At 40.1% G+C, this 21,755-nt stretch overlaps 2 protein-coding genes across 3 annotated transcripts in view; one reads left to right on the top strand and one right to left on the bottom strand.

Moving 5' to 3' along the window:
• CNOT6 (CCR4-NOT transcription complex subunit 6) overlaps positions 1–8,550 on the top strand; it is a 76,133-nt gene extending 67,583 nt beyond the window's left edge. For both annotated transcript variants that reach the window (XM_047082771.1, XM_047082764.1), the window contains exons 11-12: positions 1,710–1,912; positions 4,530–8,550. In XM_047082771.1, the coding sequence (XP_046938727.1) occupies positions 1,710–1,912; positions 4,530–4,742 (416 nt within the window). In that variant the 3' untranslated portion in view covers positions 4,743–8,550. The remainder of the gene's footprint in view (positions 1–1,709; positions 1,913–4,529) is intronic.
• An 11,421-nt stretch (positions 8,551–19,971) lies between these two features.
• On the bottom strand, positions 19,972–21,317 carry SCGB3A1 (secretoglobin family 3A member 1). The gene is made up of 3 exons (XM_047074680.1): positions 21,263–21,317; positions 20,320–20,609; positions 19,972–19,995 (listed from the first exon to the last, which is right to left on the bottom strand). Exons 1-3 carry the CDS (start codon positions 21,315–21,317, stop codon positions 19,972–19,974), a joined length of 369 nt encoding a protein of 122 aa, XP_046930636.1.
• Positions 21,318–21,755: the final 438 nt, after the last annotated feature.

Below are 21,755 nucleotides of genomic sequence, written 5' to 3'. Positions count from 1 at the left end.
ATGAATATTCAGTTTGTAACGTCAACTATGAATCAGGTTTAACATATTTTGTGTGCAAATAGGGAGACTATTTTAAAAATGAGATGAAAACCTAAGAAGGAAGGACATTAATCATCTTCGATAAACACGTGGTTGATAACTTGAAAGAATGTGTGATTAGATTTCCATATCCCCAGGTGACATATAATCCAGACTCTGAGAAGGTTATTAAGACCACTTCTTTGGGATTCCAGCATGTAGTAATACAGACCAGTTTAAATTGGATATTTACAGGATTTCCGTTTTGGTGGGCTTGATTAGAAAAAATAATCCTTATGGGTGCTGGGTGGCTCAGTTGGTTAAGTGTCTGACTTTGGCTCAGGTCCATGATCTCGCGGTTTGTGGGTTCAAGCCCCGTGTTGTTCTCTGTGCTGACAGCTCAGAGCTTGGAGCTTGCTTCGGATTCTGTGTCTCTTTCTCTCTCTGCCCCTCCCCCACTTGTGCTTTGTCTCTCTCTGTCTCTTAATAATAAATAAATGTTAAAAAAAATTTTTTTAATATAAAAAAAATAATAAACCTTAGGTGGAAATTGAGATCCTTTATTTACACAGATCGGGCAAGTGATTTGAACAACAACAACAAAAAAAAACAAAACACCAAAAAACAGGGACTTGATTTTTATTACAAAGCAGAAGAATACAGAAAGGCTTATTTCTGAATACTTTTCCATTAGATAGTACAGCGAACAAGCTGTAGTTCTTATAATATCAAACTAAGTACTTATTCCTTTTTATATTTCAGCTCCTCCTTGATTATAGTGTCTCATTCACACAAAATACTTTCCCTGGCACTTGTGTATGTGTGTAAGCATGCATGCACACACATACGTCCACTTGGGTTGGTTCAGTTCACTAGTACATCACTGCCGTCACGATACATGGGAGCTGTAACTATGTTAAAATTCATTTTCAGGGCAAGTAAAGGTAGCTGAGGTCCATAATTCTTTAGTCCATCTCATCAAGCTATCTGGGCATTACAGCTGCTAAAGCAGTTGACAACTATTCTCTAGTAGTTGCTGTATGTGTGTTCTGCATTCTGTTTAGCTACAAAGTATCTGAGGGGCAAAGGGAGACTCTAGTCAAATAATACATAGTAAGTCTCATTTCAGTGTTAAAAATAGTGGCAGACGCATGGGGAAGTGTCCAACCTTGTTAACTAATGAAATGCAAAGTAAAAGAACTATTTGTAGAGCCCATCTAACCGGTGGCGTTCTCTTATGTAGTGGGCAGTATGTATAATGGCACATTAATCCTAATCTTGGTATTTTATACCAAGTAAATAATTCAGCATAAGCAGAAACCTACATACTAAGATGTTGATTATGGTATTAATTCTTTTTAAAAAGTAGAAACAACCTGAAGTTTTTTAAGAAATAAGGAACTGGTTTAACAAATATGAAACACCAGGGCAGTTGTATTAAGCAGCCATTAAAAAAATGGTGATCGAAAAGACACGAGTTCATGTGCCACAGCAAAGTATAAAATATGCAGTATACTACGATCAAAACCATGTAAAAATGGATTTAGATAGGTTCTAGGAGATGTAAAACAACCAACCAAACATTTTAGAAAGGAGGAACGTGCTGTTTAAAGTATTTACTATTACATTATAGTTTTGTACACTGCATATTCTACTTGACAGTGAGCAAAGGACCTGTATCTTCATTATAGGTGTTGTGGAATACTTGAGTACCGGTGGAGTAGAAACAAATCATAAAGATTTTAAGGAACTGAGATATAATGAGAGTCTTACAAACTTCAGCTGTAATGGGAAAAACGGGACAACCAATGGAAGGATCACTCATGGTTTCAAGTTGAAGAGTGCCTACGAGAGCGGTCTGATGCCTTACACAAATTACACGTTCGATTTCAAGGTGACTTTTGAGATTGAGAAACTTTTCAAACCTCCAGTTTTTTTGGAGAGTCTTGTAACTTTATTATGTCTTTAAAATGTGGATGTGTAGAGGTGCCTGGGTGGCTCAGTCGGTTGAGTGTCCGACTCTTGATTTTGACTCAGGTCATGATCCCAAGGTCGTGGGATCTAGCCCCACGTTGGTCTCCTTGCTGAGTGTGGAGCCTGCTTGGGATTCTGTCTCCCTTTCCTCTGTGCTACCTCCCTCCCCGCAACCACTCATGTGCACACATGCGTGCGCTTTCTCTTTGAACACAAGTGTGGGTGTGTGTTCAGACTGGAAGCAAGCCATCTTGAATCACTTCACAGCAGTGTTCTCTTATCACTCTTCTGTGGAATTTGATGTGATCCATGTCCCATTCCTACTTGAGAGGTACTTGATAGAATCATTTCCAGGGTGAGAAGTCATATGAAATAATGATAGTAAATCCTGAGTTAACTGTTACTATTTTGGGGCAGATACATTTCTTATATGCTCAGCTGTTTGGAAAGTACTGTGTAGTATCTAATTTGGTGTCAGCTGGAGTGGCATATTTCATCTCTCATATTATAATTTAAGTGAAACTGTACTCCTCAAGTGCCAAAATGTGTTTTATATTAGCCATTTTAAAATACATCTTCTATTTATTTCATACACAGTTAACGGCTTACAATATGGAGCCTTGCCTTAGAGCTTCTCCTCATTTTTAATATCAGTGATTGTTGGGGCACCTGGGTGGCTCAGTCGGTTAAGTGTCCGACTTCAGCCAGGTCACGATCTCGTGGTCTGTGAGTTCGAGCCCCGCGTCAGGCTCTGGGCTGATGGCTCAGAGCCTGGAGCCTGTTTCAGATTCTGTGTCTTCCTCTCTCTCTGACCCTCCCCCGTTCATGCTCTGTCTCTCTCTGTCTCAAAAATAAATAAATGTTAAAAAAATAAAAAAAAATGATAATATCGGTGATTGTTTAGGACTTGCATTCATCTGCCCTTTTTAACCATCTTTTGAATTTCTGCTCTGCTAAATCTTAGTTTTCCATTTCTAACCTCCTGGAAAAAATAATCATTCAGATTAGATTATGTGTTAGAGTGAAAATACTAGCGTTAGCTGGTTCTTAATTTTAGAGGGGGAGCGCTGTTTAGACTTAGAGCTTGAAATCTTTTTAATTTGACTTTGGAGGAGCCACAGTACTGTAGATAATGATTTAACCCTGGGAACAAATGAGTGTGTCCGGTTGAAGAGAGGCTAGAGGAGACTCTGGGGAAAATGAACATGTGAACAACAGAAGAGTAAACAGAGAGAGGAAGAAAACCAGGGCAGTGTAGGAGCCTACCTGACAAGGAAAGAAGGCCTTTCTAGGGAAAGAGGAGTGTGCTTTGTGCTTCAGAAAGATGCTGGTGAAGGATGCTTCACTGGAGAGCTAGGCACAGAGACTGGAATGTGGTGAGTTGAAGAATGAGGTGATTGATAGTGAAAACCAATTTTTTAGATTTTTGTTTTAAAGAGGAGGTGAGGAGGGCACCTTCGTGGCTCAGTCAGTTAAGCATCAGTTTAGACTCAGGTCATGATCTCACGGTTCATGAGTTCAAGCCCCACGTCGGGCTCTATGCTGACAGCTCAGAGCCTGGAGCCTGCTTTGGATTCTGTGTCTCCCCCCCCCCCTCTGCCCCTCACCCACTCATGCTCTGTCCTCTCAAAAATGAATAAACATTTTTAAAAAATGTAAAGAGGAGGCGAGGCTGATAACCAAAAGGTGGGAGAGATAGGGATTTTTTCTCTCTTGTTCCTGTTGCTGATACAGAGATAGGAAGACACCTGAATGTGCTTAAATAGTTTTGGCTGAAACCATGTTGAGGAGAGGCTCAAGTTACAGGGAGGAGAGGGGCAAATAGACGCCAGGTGCTGTGCTGGGTGCTGCTGAGGATGTGAAAGGCAGAGATGGCCCTGCCCTCATGGAGTTGACAGTCTGATGGGAGAGGCAGGTCTCAACCAAGCAGATGAGTGTGTAGTTACACCTGGGGTACGCCTTAGCAAGAGAATAAACTTGGAGGTGGTAGCAGGTATTAAGTGGGTGAGGGCAGGATTCAAGAAGGTCTTTGGAAGGTGAACTCAACACGCGAAGGCTGAGAAGAAATGAACCAACTGACATGTAGAAAGAAGAAAGTGTTCCAGGCAGAAGGAACAGTATATGTGGAGGCCCTGGGGCAAGAAAGAGCTTGGCATCTTCAAGGAATGTCTTCCCCACCCCCACCTGGAAAAAAGAAGGCTAGTGTGGTGATAGGGTAGTGAGCATAGGAAAATGTTACAAATCAAGTTAGGGCAGAGAAGCAGAGGCCATACCACGAAGGATCCTGTAGGTCTCATTAAAGATTCTAAAAAGTCCAGAAAGGAGGAAGAATGCATGATTATTATTCCTACCTAAACTGTCTTCATTCTGCTAGATTGGACATTTGGGGGACAATTTGGTTTATGTCTTCCTACCTCTCACACGCCAGCCACTTTCTTTGTTTACCAAACATGACTGTAAGGGTATGTCTTGAAAGCTTTCAGTGTTTCAGTATTCTCTTATGTGAGGCTGTATCTTTTTTTCCTTCTATTTTTCAGGGTATAATTGACTACATCTTCTATTCTAAACCTCAGCTGAACACTTTAGGCATCCTGGGACCTCTGGACCACCACTGGCTAGTTGAGAATAACATCAGCGGCTGCCCACATCCACTCATCCCCTCCGACCACTTCTCACTTTTTGCACAACTGGAGCTCTTACTGCCTTTCCTGCCCCAAGTCAACGGCATTCACCTCCCTGGCAGGAGGTAGTCAAGTACCTTCAGAGGACAACCTCAATTTCACTTGTAAACTCATAAAATCTGAATGTGGGGGAGTGAGGTATGGCCACCAGGGTTTTGTTTTGTTTTCTTTTCCTTGAGGATTTGAATTTTCGATCTTGATTATTTGATAAGGATATCGTATGAAAGCCAGGTGCTAGCAACAGACAAATTCTGAGCCCAATATGCTTTATATACTGTTAGACAGGGATCGGTGTGTTTACACCTATCTTTAATTTGTTACAAGTAATTTTCCTGTTTCTTCTATCCAATGTAATATTTTCATGCCTTGAAATAGGAAAATGTTTGAACAGCATATTCTCTTTGCACAGAAATCTGTAGCACTACTTTTTTGAGGCCAGTAATAACATCCAGAGACCATTCTTCCATACTCTACTCCCTCCCTTTTCAGACTTGTTTGTAAAATAGAGACTTTGAATTTAGCCTTTATGATTGTATATGATCCACAGAAGACCTGATTTATGAAATTTTGTACTAAAAATTCAGATTTGGAAATGATTGTATTGTAAACTAAGGCTAAGTTTTTTTACTGTTTCATGTGTTATAAAGGCCAGCTTGTAAAAGAAGTTGCAACAGACTTTCTCTGCTGATGATTTGCACTGTTAGGGTTTTGTTAGCCCTTTTGTACTACTTTATTTTTAAACTGAGAACATTGCTCTTTAAATCTAAATCTGCTTAAAGCTTTGGACATTTTCTCAGACCAGAGGCAACTTATTCATGAATTCCTGGGTTTTTACAAAAACTATCTACCAGGACAGATAAGCTGAGCAGTGAATGATCTGTAGGCATTTATGGACTGAATGTAATGGTTGATATATGTACATTCTGATATTTTTTAATCTTTAACTTTTTTAAGTTAAAAAATTCCAGCTGCTTGGATACAGCTTCTTAACTCCTTTTTGAGACACTTCCTGTCCTATCTCCACTGTGCCTGCCTAAATTTGTTCTCACCAAGCACTGCCTGTGCATGCAGAGAAAATCTGTGCATCCTCTTTTATATTTTTTAAATACTGTTTTAACATTTGTGGGAATTTTATGAAAATGCTTTTGTATGAGCTGTGGCTTTTTTTCCATTGTGAAGCATTGAATATCCCATTTTGGAACATGTTCATAGGGTGGGTCCCTGGGTCTTTGCTCACCAGACCCAAGCACTGCTTCTTGGTGTCTGTCATTGCACAGTGCTGTTCGTCACCCAGAATACTACTATCATGTGAATTCTTTTTGTTTTCCATGTGTTTTTTTTTAATCATTCCTTTTTAAAAAAAAAAAGAAAATAATTTTCCATTTATGAAACAGTATAAATGAGATGTATTTTCAAAACAGGTCCCTACGACAATTCTTCAGATCATTTATAAAGTGACTGAGTCATTTTAGTAGGTCAACCGAGAAAGGTTCTGTTGTACCCTGTATTTTGCCCATAGTGCCAGTAGTAGATTAGAGATTAAAGCCAGCTTTTAACTTTGCAAAGGTAACTTGTATGTATTCTGTTCTCATTCATTCATTCTCTCAAAAGTCAAATGAATTCAGAGGGAACGTGGTCTAACTGCTTTTGTTTCAACTGCAGGCAGGGGAGCAAAAGGACACCATGTGAGCATTAAGAAAAAACGTTGAGATGTTCTTAGTTTTTATACAGAGAATGAGTCATTTTGGATAATGACTTAAAATTTTATGAAAAATATTCAGCACTTAAATGTGCTTATTCTGTTTTTAAGAGAAAATAAAATGACATGCTGTTTAAATAAATGATTTTTTTTCTTTTTTAAAGAATTTTCCAAAAGGTGTTGATCTTGAATCTTTGTCTGGGACCTGGTTTTTCCTTTGAGGGTTTTAAAGATTTTGTTGTGATGACTTTTTATTTTTTGCTTTTTGTTTTAAGTTGTGCTGACACCAAACACATCCAGTTTATAATCAGTACATTGGAAAGCTGGTATTACTGATGTAGAACCAATGCATAACTTTTTATGGGGTTTTTGTTTTGTTTTGTTTTATTTTTTTGTAAAGTGTGAATAAAAGGTGTGTTTACTCATTTTTCCTAAACACTGTGTTGGTAACGTGCATCATGACAATTTCCAGCGAGGGCGAGCTGGAGCTGGTTGGACTGATGAGGCAAGGGAACTGCTTTTCCTATGATCTGCATTACGTGAGAACAGGTCCAGAGAGCTTTATGGACAGGGGAGGGGAGAAGCACTTACTCATTTGTATTTGTTAACAGAGGATGTATTCTTTTTGTAGATGCTGGAACTAGAGTGCACTTGTTAGATGCTAAAGGTTTGAGCTTTACACAAAATGTTTTCATCTGTGTTTGTTATTGTCTACAATATATTCGAATTTGGGGGCAGCATAGTAAGATATGAGGGCCTATTGTGTCTCAACTATTTGTTCTTGCCTCTTCTGGGCACACTGCATTCTGTGGGCCAGTCTGAACAGCTTCTCCATCTAGTGATAAATTGAACCAAGGGTGTAGATTTACAAGTGTCACCTTCAAAAGAGAAAGAAATATTTTGGGTCCGTAGGGACTGAACAGTCACACCAAAATAGACTGATAACTTTTGTTAAGCAAAGTTTTGTGTTTTAAATCTTTTCTGTGTCCTGAGTAATTTCCAATAATCCATACTCCTTAAAATGCAATAAAAATTAGTATGTTTTCACAGTATAGACTTTTTTCAAAATTCTGTAACACATATATTTAACGTGGTGTTGCCATAATGTAATTTCAGTGTTCTTGCTGGATAAATCCATTTTATGAATGTTTTACAGAGAATTTTGGGGTATGTTTTCTGTTTTTACTGATCAGAAATTTGGAGGCACTCAATTGTTGTAAATCTCTTGAAGTACATTTTACCATATTACTGGTAATTATTTATGCTTTGAGAATTTAAATAATGTTCATCAAAATTAACTTATGGCATAATTTAAACTAAAGTTGTAGAAATTGTTGATTGAAACTTCAGTAGTTCTAGAAGACAGGCAAGGAACATCTCCAAGAAATGTGTTTTCATTCTTGATTTGGTGACAGCCAGGAAAACTTATTTTGAGTTAGCACTTTGAAACCTAAGGACATTATTAAATTGGGTGGAATGCACTTCTAAATGTTGAAATTAAAATTTCAAAGCTTTTCTAAGATTCAAGCTTTCAGTGACAAATTCCAGTTGTAGTATTCCATTTTTTACTATTTCAATTCATGGAATTCGTTTCCATAGTGACTTCTAAGGTCTTGGGGTCATGTCATCTGTAAGACAAAAGCCAACCTAGGCAAAGCAATTACAGCAGTTTGTTCTTTTAATGAACCTATCAGAGTATTCCATACAAATGCTGCAGATAATTCAAACAACACCTTTAGCAAGTGTCTCTCCCCTACTCAGAAACAGTATTTTAAGATGTTCACTTGGCTCTTCTTTTTAGTTACATAAAGTTTAATAACCGGTATGTTGAAGTAGCGTCTAAAATAGAAGATCTAGTCTTTATTCACAGTACATTATCTTGTGTAATATGCACTGGGCTAATTTGTGTTTACCGTTCATGTAACAGAACCCAGCACATTATCTGCACTAAGCTTGAAGAATGTCGCATTTGCCTAGGCAGCTCTTTGATAAGGGTCATGGGAAACTGAATATGTACCTATGGACTGGTGGTAACAAGGGCTTTTACTGTTCTTTTCAGTGGAACCTTCTTGGTCAAATTGTAACTAGCTAGTATTATATTTATATACAGGGTCTCTTTTCTTTACTGATGTATTTTCCTACTCATAGCCAACCAATAAATTCAATATCTGTTTCAAATATCTTAAAAGTGTAATTTGTATAGCTGTAGTACTGAGGTTTGAGAAGAATAAGTGTTAGCAGACCATATGATTAAAATTCTGAGTCGTCTGGGACAGGGTTGTAAGTCATCCTCTGAAAGGGTGAGTGAATGGGCCGTGATATGGGAGACCATGTACTGACTGTGTTTTCTGTATAACACTCCTATCTTTGCCAAAGTTCAGTTTGATATTTGGGCAACTGATGGTCCATTTGCATTTAGGAATTTTGTTGTTGTTGTTGTTACCAATATACCTCGTTCAATATAAGAATTAGGCTCATGTGTCTTCCGTCTTTTTTGGAAGGAGTTTGACGTATTTTAAATAAATGCTTTTAAACACGGTAACAAACATTGTGTTGGTGGGGTTATACTAATTCATTAGATGTTTTGCTTTTCATGTGTGTTATTTTATTGTATATATAAGCTTTAAAGATGGGATTTCCCAACTCTTCAGAAAAAGCCCATTTGCTTTTTGGAAACTACTTCGAACACTTGTGAGTTTTTATGTATGCTAGAAAAAGTCCTTTAAAATCAGATGACAATGAGCATTTGCCAAGACTGTCCGGTTTTTAAAGTAGACATTTTCTACTTAATCCTTAATATGTAATTTTGTCTCTATAACAGAAAAGTCTTGTTCCTCGTAACTATCAAGAAGTAAGTGTGTAGGGGCGCCTGGGTGGCGCAGTCGGTTAAGCGTCCGACTTCAGCCAGGTCACGATCTCGCGGTCCGTGAGTTCGAGCCCCGCGTCAGGCTCTGGGCTGATGGCTCAGAGCCTGGAGCCTGTTTCCGATTCTGTGTCTCCCTCTCTCTCTGCCCCTCCCCTGTTCATGCTCTGTCTCTCTCTGTCCCAAAAATAAATAAACGTTGAAAAAAAAAAATTAAAAAAAAAAAAAAAAAGAAGTGTGTAAAAAAGTAAATGAAGTATTATGCCCGTGTTACTTTATAAATTCTAGTTTATGTTCTTTAGAGGAACCAACTACCTAAGGGAACATGAAGTGAAATATATTTAGAATAAAGCTTTTTGGGTTCTAGGTAACATGTATATATGGAGAATTCCCAATTTGGGGTGTTATTTAGGTATTCACATTTTAATTGATTTTAGAATAAGCTTTCACGGGCACCTGGGTGGCTCAGTTGGTTATGTGTCCCTCTCTAGGTTTCGGTGAGTTCCAGCTGCACGTGGGGGCTATAGACTGACAGTGCAGAACTACTTGGGGAATTCTCTCTCCCTCTCTCTCTGCCCCCCCATATCTCTCAAAATATAAATAAACATAAAAAAATAAGCTTTCACAAGTACTGTAAAGACAACTTTAGTAAACATTATGTGTTAGAAGAATCATACAGAAGAAAGATAGTTTTTACTAGAATTTTACGAGAGGTTGAGAAACATTTCTCTAAGTTAATTTCTTCCAAATAAAAAACATAAAATGTTCAAAGTGGATTGCTCTCCAAATGACTCTAACTGACCAGTCTGTAGGAACTGGGAAAACTAGTGGATTACAAGGTGGATTGTGAACGAGTTTTCTGTGGTTTCTTTAGCAACATTAACATTTTTAATCAAGTAAGTAAGGAGATGTCAGTTTTTAAAAATTTTCTTGAACTGCAACCCTCAGATCACTCTAATATTCAAAAGCTGTTCAATTATTTTGGGCCTGTCATAAGAAATTTTGCTCACTACACTAGTGTGACTCTGCAGAGGCGGGCAGGCTCAAAAGTTCTCAGGCCATCCTTAGCACTCACTTTGAGTAAGCCTCAGGCCCCAAGGAGCCCATCAGCACAGCCGTGTCTTAGTTAATGTCGTATCCACCAGTCCTTCAGCCCTGTGAGTTCCGTGTCTACCCTGCATGGCAAACCCACTTGTAGTATCTATTTTGCAATTTTACGTAATTCTTGAAAACCTGGTCTGTTAAAGACTGAAAAGGAATGATGGCATGACCAAAGCTTTCCTTTTAATACTCCTGCTGATGCAGGTGGCTGGTTCTCCAGGGCAGTGACATAGGTGTGAGGGGTATATGCTCAACACTGTGAGCTTTGTGAGTTAGCAGAACCTTCTCTCCTCGTTGATACGATGCTTGTTAGTGGTTACTTTGAACAGGCCTGATAGTGGGAGCCCTATGTCCATTTTGGTGAATCAGAGTTGTTCTTAATGTACTTTTCTTGGTCACCATACTCATCAATACTCATTTGAAATTTCTTCTTGTCAGACATTATGCTAAGATCGGAAATACAGATTTATCATCCCTGGTCTCTGACTTCAAGTTGCTCTTTGGTCATTATAATCTAACGCTAAAGGTACACCAGGCATGGAGGGAGCAAATCTCTGTGTACATGAGCCTATAAAGTTTTCTAGAGGGGACCTTAGAGCTAGTTTTGAAGGACTAAGAACTTATTTCCCAGGTGAATAATAGCTACAATAAAACCCTTTGTGAAAGGTGCATAGTTATGAATAGAATGGATTTAGAACATGTGGGTCTTTCAGTGGGAAGTGCACTAGTGAGTGGCTGGGACACAGTAGATGCCTTTGGAACCTTGAGCCATAGGTGGTGAACTTAACTCTGTAGGTGGTGATAAAGAGCCACAGAAGGATTTTTAAGACCTTTGTTAATGTTTATTTTTGAGAGAGAGACACAGAACCTGAAGCAGGCGCAGGGCTCAAACTCACAAACCTTGGGATCATGACCCGAGCCGAAGTTGGACACTTAACTGACTGAGTCATCCAGGTGCCTCTAGAAGGGTTTTAAATAGGAGCAGCATTACCAGGCTTATGTTTTAGAAAGGCTGCTGTAGTAGTGCTATGGAGGGTGGATTAAAACAGTAAAACTAGGGGCGCCTGGGTGGCTCAGTCGGTTAAGCGTCCGACTTCGGCTCAGGTCGTGATCTCACAGTTCGTGAGTTCGAGCGCCGCATTGGGCTCTGTGCTGACAGCCTGGAGCCTGCTTCAAATTCTATGTCTCCCTCCCTCTCTGCTCCTCCCCTGTTCATCCTCTGTCTCTCCTTCAAAAATAAATAAAAACATTTAAAAAATTAAAAAAAACAGTAAAACTAGTTAACTGGCTTCTGCTGTGGTCTGTAAGCTGAGGATGGCTTGCGGGGCAGTAAGAGAAGAGAAGAAAGAAAGGAGAATTTGAAATGTTCAGGAAATAGAATTAGGAAGAACCGTGATTTATCCCTCCTCATTTGTGGGTGAAAAGCAAGTTTTGTTCAGTCACTCCTTACTTTCATTAGACAAACCCTGACTCCATGTAAGAGACGTGTTTGCCTCAAAAGCAACCTGTTTTTTTTCCTCTACTGACCTCACCGAAACATTTACGCAAAGAATTTTGTTTCTCAAGCTACGCTTTACTACATTTCGCATTATTTTTCATGCAGATTTTAGTCTGCAAAATAGATCCAGTGTGTCTCTCTGCTGAACAATTAAGTAATTAGTAGGCATTAAAAGATACTTTAAGGACCACCTGGGTGGCTCAGTCCATTGAGTGTCCTACTTCAGCTCGGGCCATGATCTCACGGTTCATGGGTTCATGGGTTCACAGGTCCTGCGTCGGTTGGGCTGACTGCTGACAGCTCAGAGCCTGGATCCTGCTTCAGATTCTGTGTCTCCTTCTCTCTCTGCCCTCACCTGCTCGTGCTGTCTCTCTCTCTCTATGTCTCTCTCTCTCTCTCTCTCTCTCAAAAATAAACATTAAAAAAAAATTTTTTTAAGATACTTTAATACAGCAACACATAACAAATGGAAGGAATCCAAAAATTCCAAACCCAAGTAAGTATCCCCTCACACCGAGGATTAGATGGTCAGTCTGGTAGCCTCTGGCCACACGTGCCTTTTGAGTACTTGAAACATGGCTCATGTGACTGGAACTAAAATGTTTTTCTGTTAAATGAAACCCTATTGTGATAGGACCAAATTTCCCTGTATCTGATACATTGTGTAAGATATGAAACCACTGTATTGTGTTAGACATAAACACTTCACCAGTTGATGTCAAAGAACTGTTTCTGCCCTATTTTACTAACCAAAGTAACACTAAGATGTGTTTGAGTTCTTTATGCTGGCAACAGGAGTTACTGTGCCTGTGTAAATCATTAGTAATTGAGATCCCTTTGTTCATTTTAATGTAAATTATTTTTCTGGTTTAAAAACTATGGTCAAATTACTAAATTTAAAGTCAGTAGTGATATAGATAGAAGTGAGCGAGTCCCAATAAAGACTAGAAAGTGTGTCATTGAATTTCATGATGAATGACAATTGCAATTTACTGCACCAGAGGAAAAGGAAAAACCTCTGTTAAAGAGAGAGGTAATATGGGGCGCCTGGGTGGCGCAGTCGGTTAAGCGTCCGACTTCAGCCAGGTCACGATCTCGCGGTCTGTGAGTTCGAGCCCCGCGTCAGGCTCTGGGCTGATGGCTCAGAGCCTGGAGCCTGTTTCCGATTCTGTGTCTCCCTCTCTCTCTGCCCCTCCCCCGTTCATGCTCCGTCTCTCTTTGTCCCAAAAATAAATAAACGTTGAAAAAAAATTAAAAAAAAAAAAAAAGAGAGAGGTAATAAAGTGAACATTAAGATACATTTTCTTCAAATACTTACTGAATTCAGTGTTCTGTTAACAGTCAAAAAAGAATAATAGATGAAATTAATCACCTGAAATGAAAGTCCCACAGAAAGGTGTTTTTCGTTTTTTTCTAACTATAATAGGATATGCGCTTGTAGATTTGGCCAGCTATAAAAGGGCTTGTATTCTTCCACAGGAAAAGAATTTTTTAATGGAGATATGGTATAAAAATATATTTGGAAATTTTGTTAGAAAATGACAATATTTTACAAAAATGAAATACGTTCAGTTACGCCAACAGTTACCTATAGAATACAAGATCTTCCTAATACTATTTAAGATAATTGGTTCAATATTTGAAAAGTTGAAAGTACTTACTAGCTTTAGAGGAGTTTTGTGATATAAAAGGCACTAACCAGTTAATACTTACTGTATGCTATTTCTTAACAGGCTTCCAAATTTACCAAGAAATGGGAATTCTCGGCCTAAAATCAAACTTACAGCCTAGATATTTTTGCATCTTTTACATCTGCCAAAAATTTTCTTCTAGATACGAAGAAAAATTGTTTCTGTCACTACAGATGGTACTCTAGCTATGTTAAGGTTAAAAATCTGGGTTTATCGGAATTTTTTTTATGAGCCTTGATTTCCTTTATTGTGTTTCACCTTATGCTTATTGAAATTTCCGAAACAGACTGAAAAGTGTCATAGCTGATAAGTGTATATAATTTCAAATCAAAGAACCATCACCAGTTAAGACTATTCAGAGAGATAGAAGACAATTTAATGATCTTCTTTTACTAATAGTAGCTCATTGGTTGAATTATGAAGAAATTTTAACAATGGCTTACAGTTCTTTTAATACCAATTTAAGGTTATCTTGCAATGAAAGGAATGCTTGCCAAATATTCAGTAATCAAAAGCAAACCATATCAGTATGATACACATTTTTCTCACCAGTATCAAGCTGCATATGAGTGAACAAAAATTGAAACTCCAAGGAAAGAGTATTTGTGACCTTCACAGACGGATACAAAAAATTTATGTTGTATCATGATATAAGCCAAGAATGCTGATTTTTGTACATTTTCTAACAAATTTTAATCGTAATCACATTTTGTAAGTTGGCCACTAAAACTACAAGAAAAATTTGGAACAATTTGTTGGTATCTTGGTAAGTTTAGGGTTGCTTTTCAAGAACAACTAGGCAGAAGATCAACAAGGAAATAGCATACATGAACAACACTATAAAACAAGTAGACCTAACAGACATGTATAGAACACTCTACCTAACTATATCAGAATGCGCATTCTCCTCAAGTCCACACATGGAACATTCTCCAGTAGACCATAGGTGATGCCATAAGACAAGTCAATAAGCTTAATTGAAATTGTACAAAGTATGTCCCCTGATCATAATGAAGTGAAACTAGAAAGAAAATTGGGAAAGTTGAAAATATGTGGAAGTTTAAAGTACACTCCTAAATACCAATGGGCCAAAGGAAAAAATCGGAAGAAAGGTCATAATAAGGACTGGAACAGAAAATAATGAAATAGAGAATAGAAAATAGATCAACAAACACAAAAGTTGATTGGAAAGATCAGCAAAATTGATGACCAAATGGGATTCATCTAAAAAATGCAAGGTTGGCTTAATATCCACACTTAATGTAACATACTTCATCAAGTAGTATAAAGGGCAATACGACAGGATCATTTCATTAGGCACAGAAAAATTCTATAACCTTTAATTTAAAAACAACAACAGAATATCAAAGAGAAATGGAAGAGAACTTCCTCAGCTGGATAAAGCGCTTTTACAAAGAACTCAAAATGGACAACCTACTTAATGGTGAGAGTGAAGGCTCTCCCCCTAAGATCAGAAAAAAGACAAGATGTTTACTCTTGCCACTTCTATTCAACATTATGCCAGATGCTCTAGCCAGGGAAATTAGGCAAAAAAAAAGAAAGTAATAAAGTCTGAGAGGAAGAAGTAAAACTATATCTGTAGATATGTTCTTGTATATAGAAAACTCCAGATAATCCACATACCAAAAACCTATTAGAACTAATAAATGAATTCAGCAAGGTTAATGGAAACAAGATCAATATACAAAAATCATTGTATTTCAATTCACTAGCAATGAACAAACCAAAAATAAAATTAAGAAAGCAATTGCATTACAATAACAATAAACAATTAAATGCTTGAGAAGAAATTTAGTGAAAGAAGTGGAAGACTGGTACATAGGAAATTATAAAACATTGAAAGAAGACCTAATTAAGTGTTAAGACTTTTCATGTTCATGGACTGAAACACTTACTACTATTGAAATGGTGATGCTCCCCAAACTGATCTACAGATTCAGTGTAGTCCCTATCAAAATTACAGCTGGCTTTTTGTTTGTTGCAGAAATTGTCAAGCTGATCTTAAAATTCATGGAAATCCAAGGAACTCCAAATAGCCAAACAATATTGAAAAAGAACAAAGTTGGAAGACTCAAACTTCCTGAGTTCAAATGTATTACAAAGCTACAATAATCAAGAAGTGTGGTATTGGCCTAAGGATAGCATATAGATCAATGGAATTGAATTGAGAGGCCAGAAATAAACTCTTACATCTATGGTCAATTGATCTGTGACAAAAGTGCCAAGACACCTAAGTAGGGAAAGGATTAGTGTCCATAAGCAGAAGAATGAAGCTGGACCTCATTCTCACACCACATACAAAAAGTAAAAGGAATAAAAAAAAAATCTAAATGTAAGAGCTAAAACTATAAAATCCCCTAGGAAAAAACATGGTATAAATCTTCATGACCTTGGGTTGAGCAATAGTTTCTTAGGTAAGACATCTTAAAGTGCAAGCAACCAAAGGGAAGAAAACAGATAATTAGACTTCATCAGAATGAAAAACTTCTGTGCATCAAAGGAAAAGAACGTGAAACAACAGCCCACAGAATGGGAGAAAATATTTATAAACCATGTATCTGATGAGTCTGGTCTCCAGAATATATAAAGAACTCTTACAACTCAACGATGGAAAAACAACCCAATTTAAAAATGGGTAAAGGAGGGGTGCCTGGGTGGCTCAGTCGGTTAAGCGTCTGGCTTCAGCTCAGGTCATGATCTCGCAGTTTGTGGGTTCAAGCCCCATGTCGGGCTCTGTAATGACAGCTCGGAGCCTGGAGCCTGCTTTGGATTCTGTGTCTCCCTCTCTCTCTGCACCTCCCCCAATCACACATGCTCTCTGTCTCTCTCATAAATAAAATAAAAACATTAAAAAAGTTTTTTTTTTTTTTAAATGAGTAAAGGATTTGAATAGACATTCTCCAAGAAGACTGAGTTTCTTTTTGGAGTGATAAAAATATTCTGAAATTAGTAGTGATGGTTTCACAATACTGTGAATAGTCTAAAAAGCCTTTGAATTATATACTTCAAAAGGGTGAGTTTTATGGGATTTCAATTATTTGAGATTCACTCATGTTAATGCGTGTAGTTGTAATAGCTGCAGTGTGATATTGCCATTTTATGAATATTCCAAATTCTACCCTTCTCTGCAGGTATCTTTGCATTGTTTCTAGTTTTCTTTCTCCTTCCCCCAACCCTTAAAAACATTCTGGTCTGAACATTCTGGTAGGTGCCACTGTGTGCTAGCTTCTCTAGAAGGTTGGAATTGCTAGGTGTTGGGGGCATGCATGTGATTTTTACTAGATACGCTCATTCCTGTCCAAAGTGTTTCTGCTTACTCTCCAATCAGAAGTTTATGAGATTTTTCCCATTGTTCCACAACTTTACCAATGCTTGTTTTTCTCCGACTTCGTTTTTGGCAATCTGGTGGGTATAATGGTATTTCATTGTGTTTCTGTTTATCTTTCCTTTATTAATAACAGACATATTTTTGCTATTTCAGGTTCCTCTTATGATTTTATGCCTATTGAGGACTTTGTCCTTTTCTGGTTAATTCACAGTTCTTTATGTACACAGGATGCTTACCCTTCATCGGTTAATGTGTCTTGCATAATTTCTCGGTTGTCTTTTAAATTTTTCTTAACTTTCTTAACTTTGTATTTTGAAATATTTTTCGGTTTTCAGAATGATGAACTGATTTTCTTGTGTCCTCAAAATGTTACCAAACAGGCTATTTTTTTTTCTCTCTGTTTCAAAAACACACAGTTTAAACATATTTGATTAATGCCATCCATTGCACTTATTACCATTACTGACGTTCAGATTACCCCATTTTTGGCCAGTGAGAGATTTATTCAGACTGTTCCCTGTGTCTTTTTGGCACCATCCTGGTCGTCTTCAGTAGCTTACTTCTATTCTGGTATGAAAAGATGTTCTAGGTTCTGGAACAAGCCATTTCTCCAAAGACTCCTGGCTCCTTCAGTGAGAAATGGTGTCTAGAGGCCACAATCCAGGTGTGAGGATTCTCATTGCTACTGGATTTGTGAGTTTCTAGAAATTTTCAGGGGACAGAGATAAGAGATTTTTTTTTCCTCTGAAGATAAAACACACCAGGTAATTATAATTGTACTTTCGGTTCAAATGTTGAGCCCTAAAGTTTTTACTGAACCTTAATAATCTTATATCAGCACCTTCTTTCCACTTTGCCAGAAATCTCAAGTTTCTTCAATAACACTCAGGTAATTAATCATTCATCATATCACAGAATATGCAGATAATAGATAGCCTCAATATAGCAACACCACCACCAAGAAAAACTTGATTGTTTTTACTGTTCTCATTCTTGGGGTGTTACTCCCCCCCCACCCTGAATGTAGAGTTAAATTACTGTATTTTCATGTTACTTGGAATAGTTTATTTATTTATTTATTTTTTTACTAATCTATATGCCCAACGTGAGGCTCAAACTCATGAACCTGAGATCAAGAGTCATATGCTCTACAGACTGAGACACCCAGGTGCCCTGGAATACTCTTTGGGGACTATACCACCATGAGAAATAAAGTTAGGTTTGTTCCTCTTTTTTTATAATTTCAATTTTTAGAGTGCTTTAAAATTTTTTATTTGGTCTTTTAGAATCATGTAAAATATTTATATGATTACCAAGTCAAATGGGCAAAAGATTTTTTTAAAAATTTTTTAGTGTTAATTTATTTTTGAGAGAGAGAGAGAGAGACACAGAATGCCAGCGGGGAAAGGGCAGAGAGAGAGGGAGACACAGAATCCAAAGCAGGCTCTAGGCTCTGAGCTATCAGCACCAAGCCTGATGCGGGGCTCAAACTCATGAACATTGAGATCATGACCTGAGCCAAAGTCAGACACTTAACCGACTGAGTCACCCAGGTGCCCCACAAAATAGGATATTTAAGGAAATCTAGCCTTCTGCCATATTCCTTCTTTCCCTGGGATTATGGTTGGTATCTTCCCAGGAATCTGCAGGGTGGAGGAAGCTAGCTATTGCTGTTAGGCTTGGGGTTTCAAGTGTAATTCATGAACTTCCTCTTCCAGGGAGTTTTGTGATTTCCCCTCCAGTGTTTGCCTGGGAAGCCTCCAGAGATGGAAGGTAGCAGGGTCATCTCAGGACGGGGTCCTTTCCTGAACCCCCAAGCCCCCTGTCAGTTCCAAAAAGCTCCTGTAGTAGAATGGTGTTTTCCAGTAATCCCCTTGAATAATTTAATCTAGCGCATTAATTGAGGAACATATGTAATGTCCCCAGAAATTGGCTTGTGGTCATTTCAGGTCAGGTCATGTCCCCACTGCTTTCTTCACCAGAGATTCATAATGATTCATCTAATTATCGGTTCATTTTTGTCCAGAACAGAGCCTTACACAAAAACTCAGAACCCTTGAGAATCTTGGGGGCAATGGTGTTGATTAGAGATTTAAATTTAATCTGGATCCCAGTGGCTGCCTCCCCTCTTCTAGGTTGATGTGTAAACTTGTCAAAATACAGCCGCTCCCCGCCCCCCCCCCCATTTAAAGCCCTGAATGTCCTTGTCAAAATAGGAACAGAAAAAAAGCCAGATCCATGTTTTCATATAAAACACGTACAAGTGGATTCGATTGTCCACGGTGGGTTGATAGTCAAACCAGGGAGAACCCTTCCCAGAAAGCATGAAGCAGAATTATATTTTTCCTGGAGTTATAATTTATCAATCAAAAAGGAGTTTTCTGGGAAGTTTCCCTCAAGACAGACATCAATATTCAGGCTCTGGGCACCTTCCCACAACACTGGGGATCAGTCCAGGAATGGTGGGTCTTCTGGTAGAATGGAAGGACCCAAAGTCACTAAATTATTTCAGTAATAAATTACCAGAAACCTAGAGAAAAACCAAACATGACATAGTCTTCCCTTAGTCCTGCTCCATTCCAGGAAAGAAAGCTGTCAGAGGGAAGATAACAAAACTTTCAAATATTAGCAACAAATGGCTAGATTTGGAAGGTTCTCACTGATTTCCAAGGATTAGATAATTCCCATGCTTCATTAACAATTGTGGAGTGTAACAGGTGGGGGGAAAATCCATTTTAACTAACTCTAATACTTGCCCAATCCCCATCACCTTTAATTGGTGGCTCTGAGTCACCTGCCAAATGTCAGTAGTGTCTTTCGCACACATGCACGCACCCTCACATAATCTGGGGCATGGTGTACCTCCTGAGGCATAGGGACCATCCCACCTGCAGGCCCCTTTAGCACCATCACTTACAGCAGGGGGAGGAACAGGCTTTGGTATCAAGGCAAGAAGAAATCAGCCTCAAAGCTGCTCTTATCCATGTTTATTGAGAGAGTAGGGGAAGGAAGGCTGGATGTTCAGGGCTGGGCAGCAGGTCCCCAGCCTACAGATGGCAGCATCATTGTCCCCAGGCAGAGATACTCCAGCCTCCGCTCAGCCAAGGTACATCAGGGACCCCTGGAAAGGAGAAGCCAAGTTTGAGTGTGCTCTCCTCCATCCCACTGCCACTGGGCACTTGAGGGCACAGATGTGACTCTGGACAGAGTCTCCAACAGGGTTATACCTTACCCCCAAGGGCCCTCAGCAGCCCCCTTGCCATTCGTATGTGGTCAACTTGGTTCCCACCCAAGGACATCCTGTTTCTGGGGGCCAGCAACGAGGATTCCCTGACATGGGGCTGGGATGCCTTTGTGGAATTTTGAGGAGCAGATCGTTCCACTCTGGGAGGATGGCTGGGGAGGACTGCGTTCACAGGGAGGGTGCACAGGGTGCCCACATTACCAGCAGAGACTTCACAGCTCCCACGGCCTCAGGGCCCAGCTCGGCCACACACTTCCTGGAACCCTCAATGAGATGTTCCACTGGGATCCCCAGGATGGTCAGGATGAACTTCAGGGGGCTGAAGCCTTTGAGAAGGGGGTTGGCCATGGCCCCTGCCCCAGCCAGAGCTGCTGTCTCAGTTATGTCTTCTGCCCCAGCCAGGGCCTCTGCCCCAGCCTCCACAGCAGGGTTGAGGTCGGTCAGAGCTGAGGCCACAGGCTTGACCATTGTGTCCATGAAGAAAGTGGCAGCTGCAAACACAAGTAGAGAAGAGCCCTCTGTCTGGACTGGGCCTCTATGGAGACCTGCCAAGGGCCTGTCTCCTCCAGGTTGTGCATGCTCCCCTAACCACCCACTGACAGCTACCCTGTCTGAGTTGGGGGAGGCCCAGCCCTGAGGAGTCCTCTGCTGGTTGGGAGAGGCAGTCATGTAGGCAGATCGCTGTGGCCCAGCAAGCAAGCAGCTGGACAGAGGGACATACAAGGTGGCTCGAGGGTGGAGGGAGGTGAAGAAAGCTCTGAGTAGGATCCAAGACAGGCTTCCCAGATGAGGGGACACCTGGGCTGTGCCTTGAAGGAAGAAGCAGAGAGCAGATGGGTAGTCCTCGACCAGGGCCAGCACTGGCATTGGCCAAGGCTTGGACAGCCTGGTGTTGGGTGAAGAGAAGAAAACAGGAATGGTGGGAATAGGAAAGGAAGTCTGAGGGCTGGGGCAGGGCAGACCCCAGAGGACCTTGAAGTCCCAGGAAGGAGCAGGACATCCTGCCCAGAGGGATGAAGAGCCCAGGAGGTGGTAAGCAGAGGAGTGGCCTGGTGCCCAAGGCAGGGGCAACAGGGGACCCGACCAGAGCCTCTGCCAAGGCCGCATAGAGAAGAGCTGGGAACTAAGTCCTGCAGGCACTCACCAGGATGACTGAACAGAGCCACACAGAGCATCAGGAAGGTGGCCGTGAGCTCCATGGTGGACTGGGCTCAGTGGCTGCTCCTGGGAACAGAGACAGGCCTCGCTGTGATTCATATACCCTGTCCTCACCCCTCTCCCAGGCTGGGGCCTCACCCACCTCATCCTCCTGAGAAATGTGTTGTTTGCTCAGCTAGTAGAGCCCCAGCCAACTTCCTCCTCAGCCTGGTGGGCCCTGGGAGACCCATGCCCTGCTACACACCCAGGTCCCAAGGACTTCCTGTTGGCAGGGCCCCTGGACCAGAGGGCTGGGCTCTTCATTGAGAACAGGAATGTAGGCTATGCTTTGTGTGCACAAGGCCCACCCAGGATGTTGCCTTTGCAGAGAGCTCTCTGTTCTGACCCCACCTGGTCCTCCAGCACTGCTGTGGGCCCTGTTGAGGAAGGGGCAAGTCCTTCCTCCTGCTGCCAGACCATGGAAATAGCATGCAGTGGGG

This window comes from Lynx rufus, unplaced genomic scaffold (assembly GCF_022079265.1).
Source record: "Lynx rufus isolate CCGP_SWC_20201006 ecotype Redwood Valley unplaced genomic scaffold, mLynRuf1.p SCAF_1, whole genome shotgun sequence".
Lineage (NCBI taxonomy): Eukaryota > Metazoa > Chordata > Mammalia > Carnivora > Felidae > Lynx > Lynx rufus.
The sequence above is the reverse complement of the archived record's forward strand: the minus strand, read 5'-3'. Positions and strand labels throughout refer to the sequence as shown.

Excerpts from the sequence above, each read along its gene's own strand:
- SCGB3A1 (XM_047074680.1), bottom strand. The coding sequence starts at position 21,317 with ATGGAGCTCACGGCCACCTTCCTGATGCTCTGTGTGGCTCTGTTCAGT. Across the intron at positions 20,610-21,262 it reads GGCTCTGTTCAGTCATCCTG|CTGCCACTTTCTTCATGGAC; the intron begins GTGAGTGCCTGC and ends TTGTGTTTGCAG. Across the intron at positions 19,996-20,319 it reads GAGCTGTGAAGTCTCTGCTG|GGGTCCCTGATGTACCTTGG; the intron begins GTAATGTGGGCA and ends TCTCCTTTCCAG.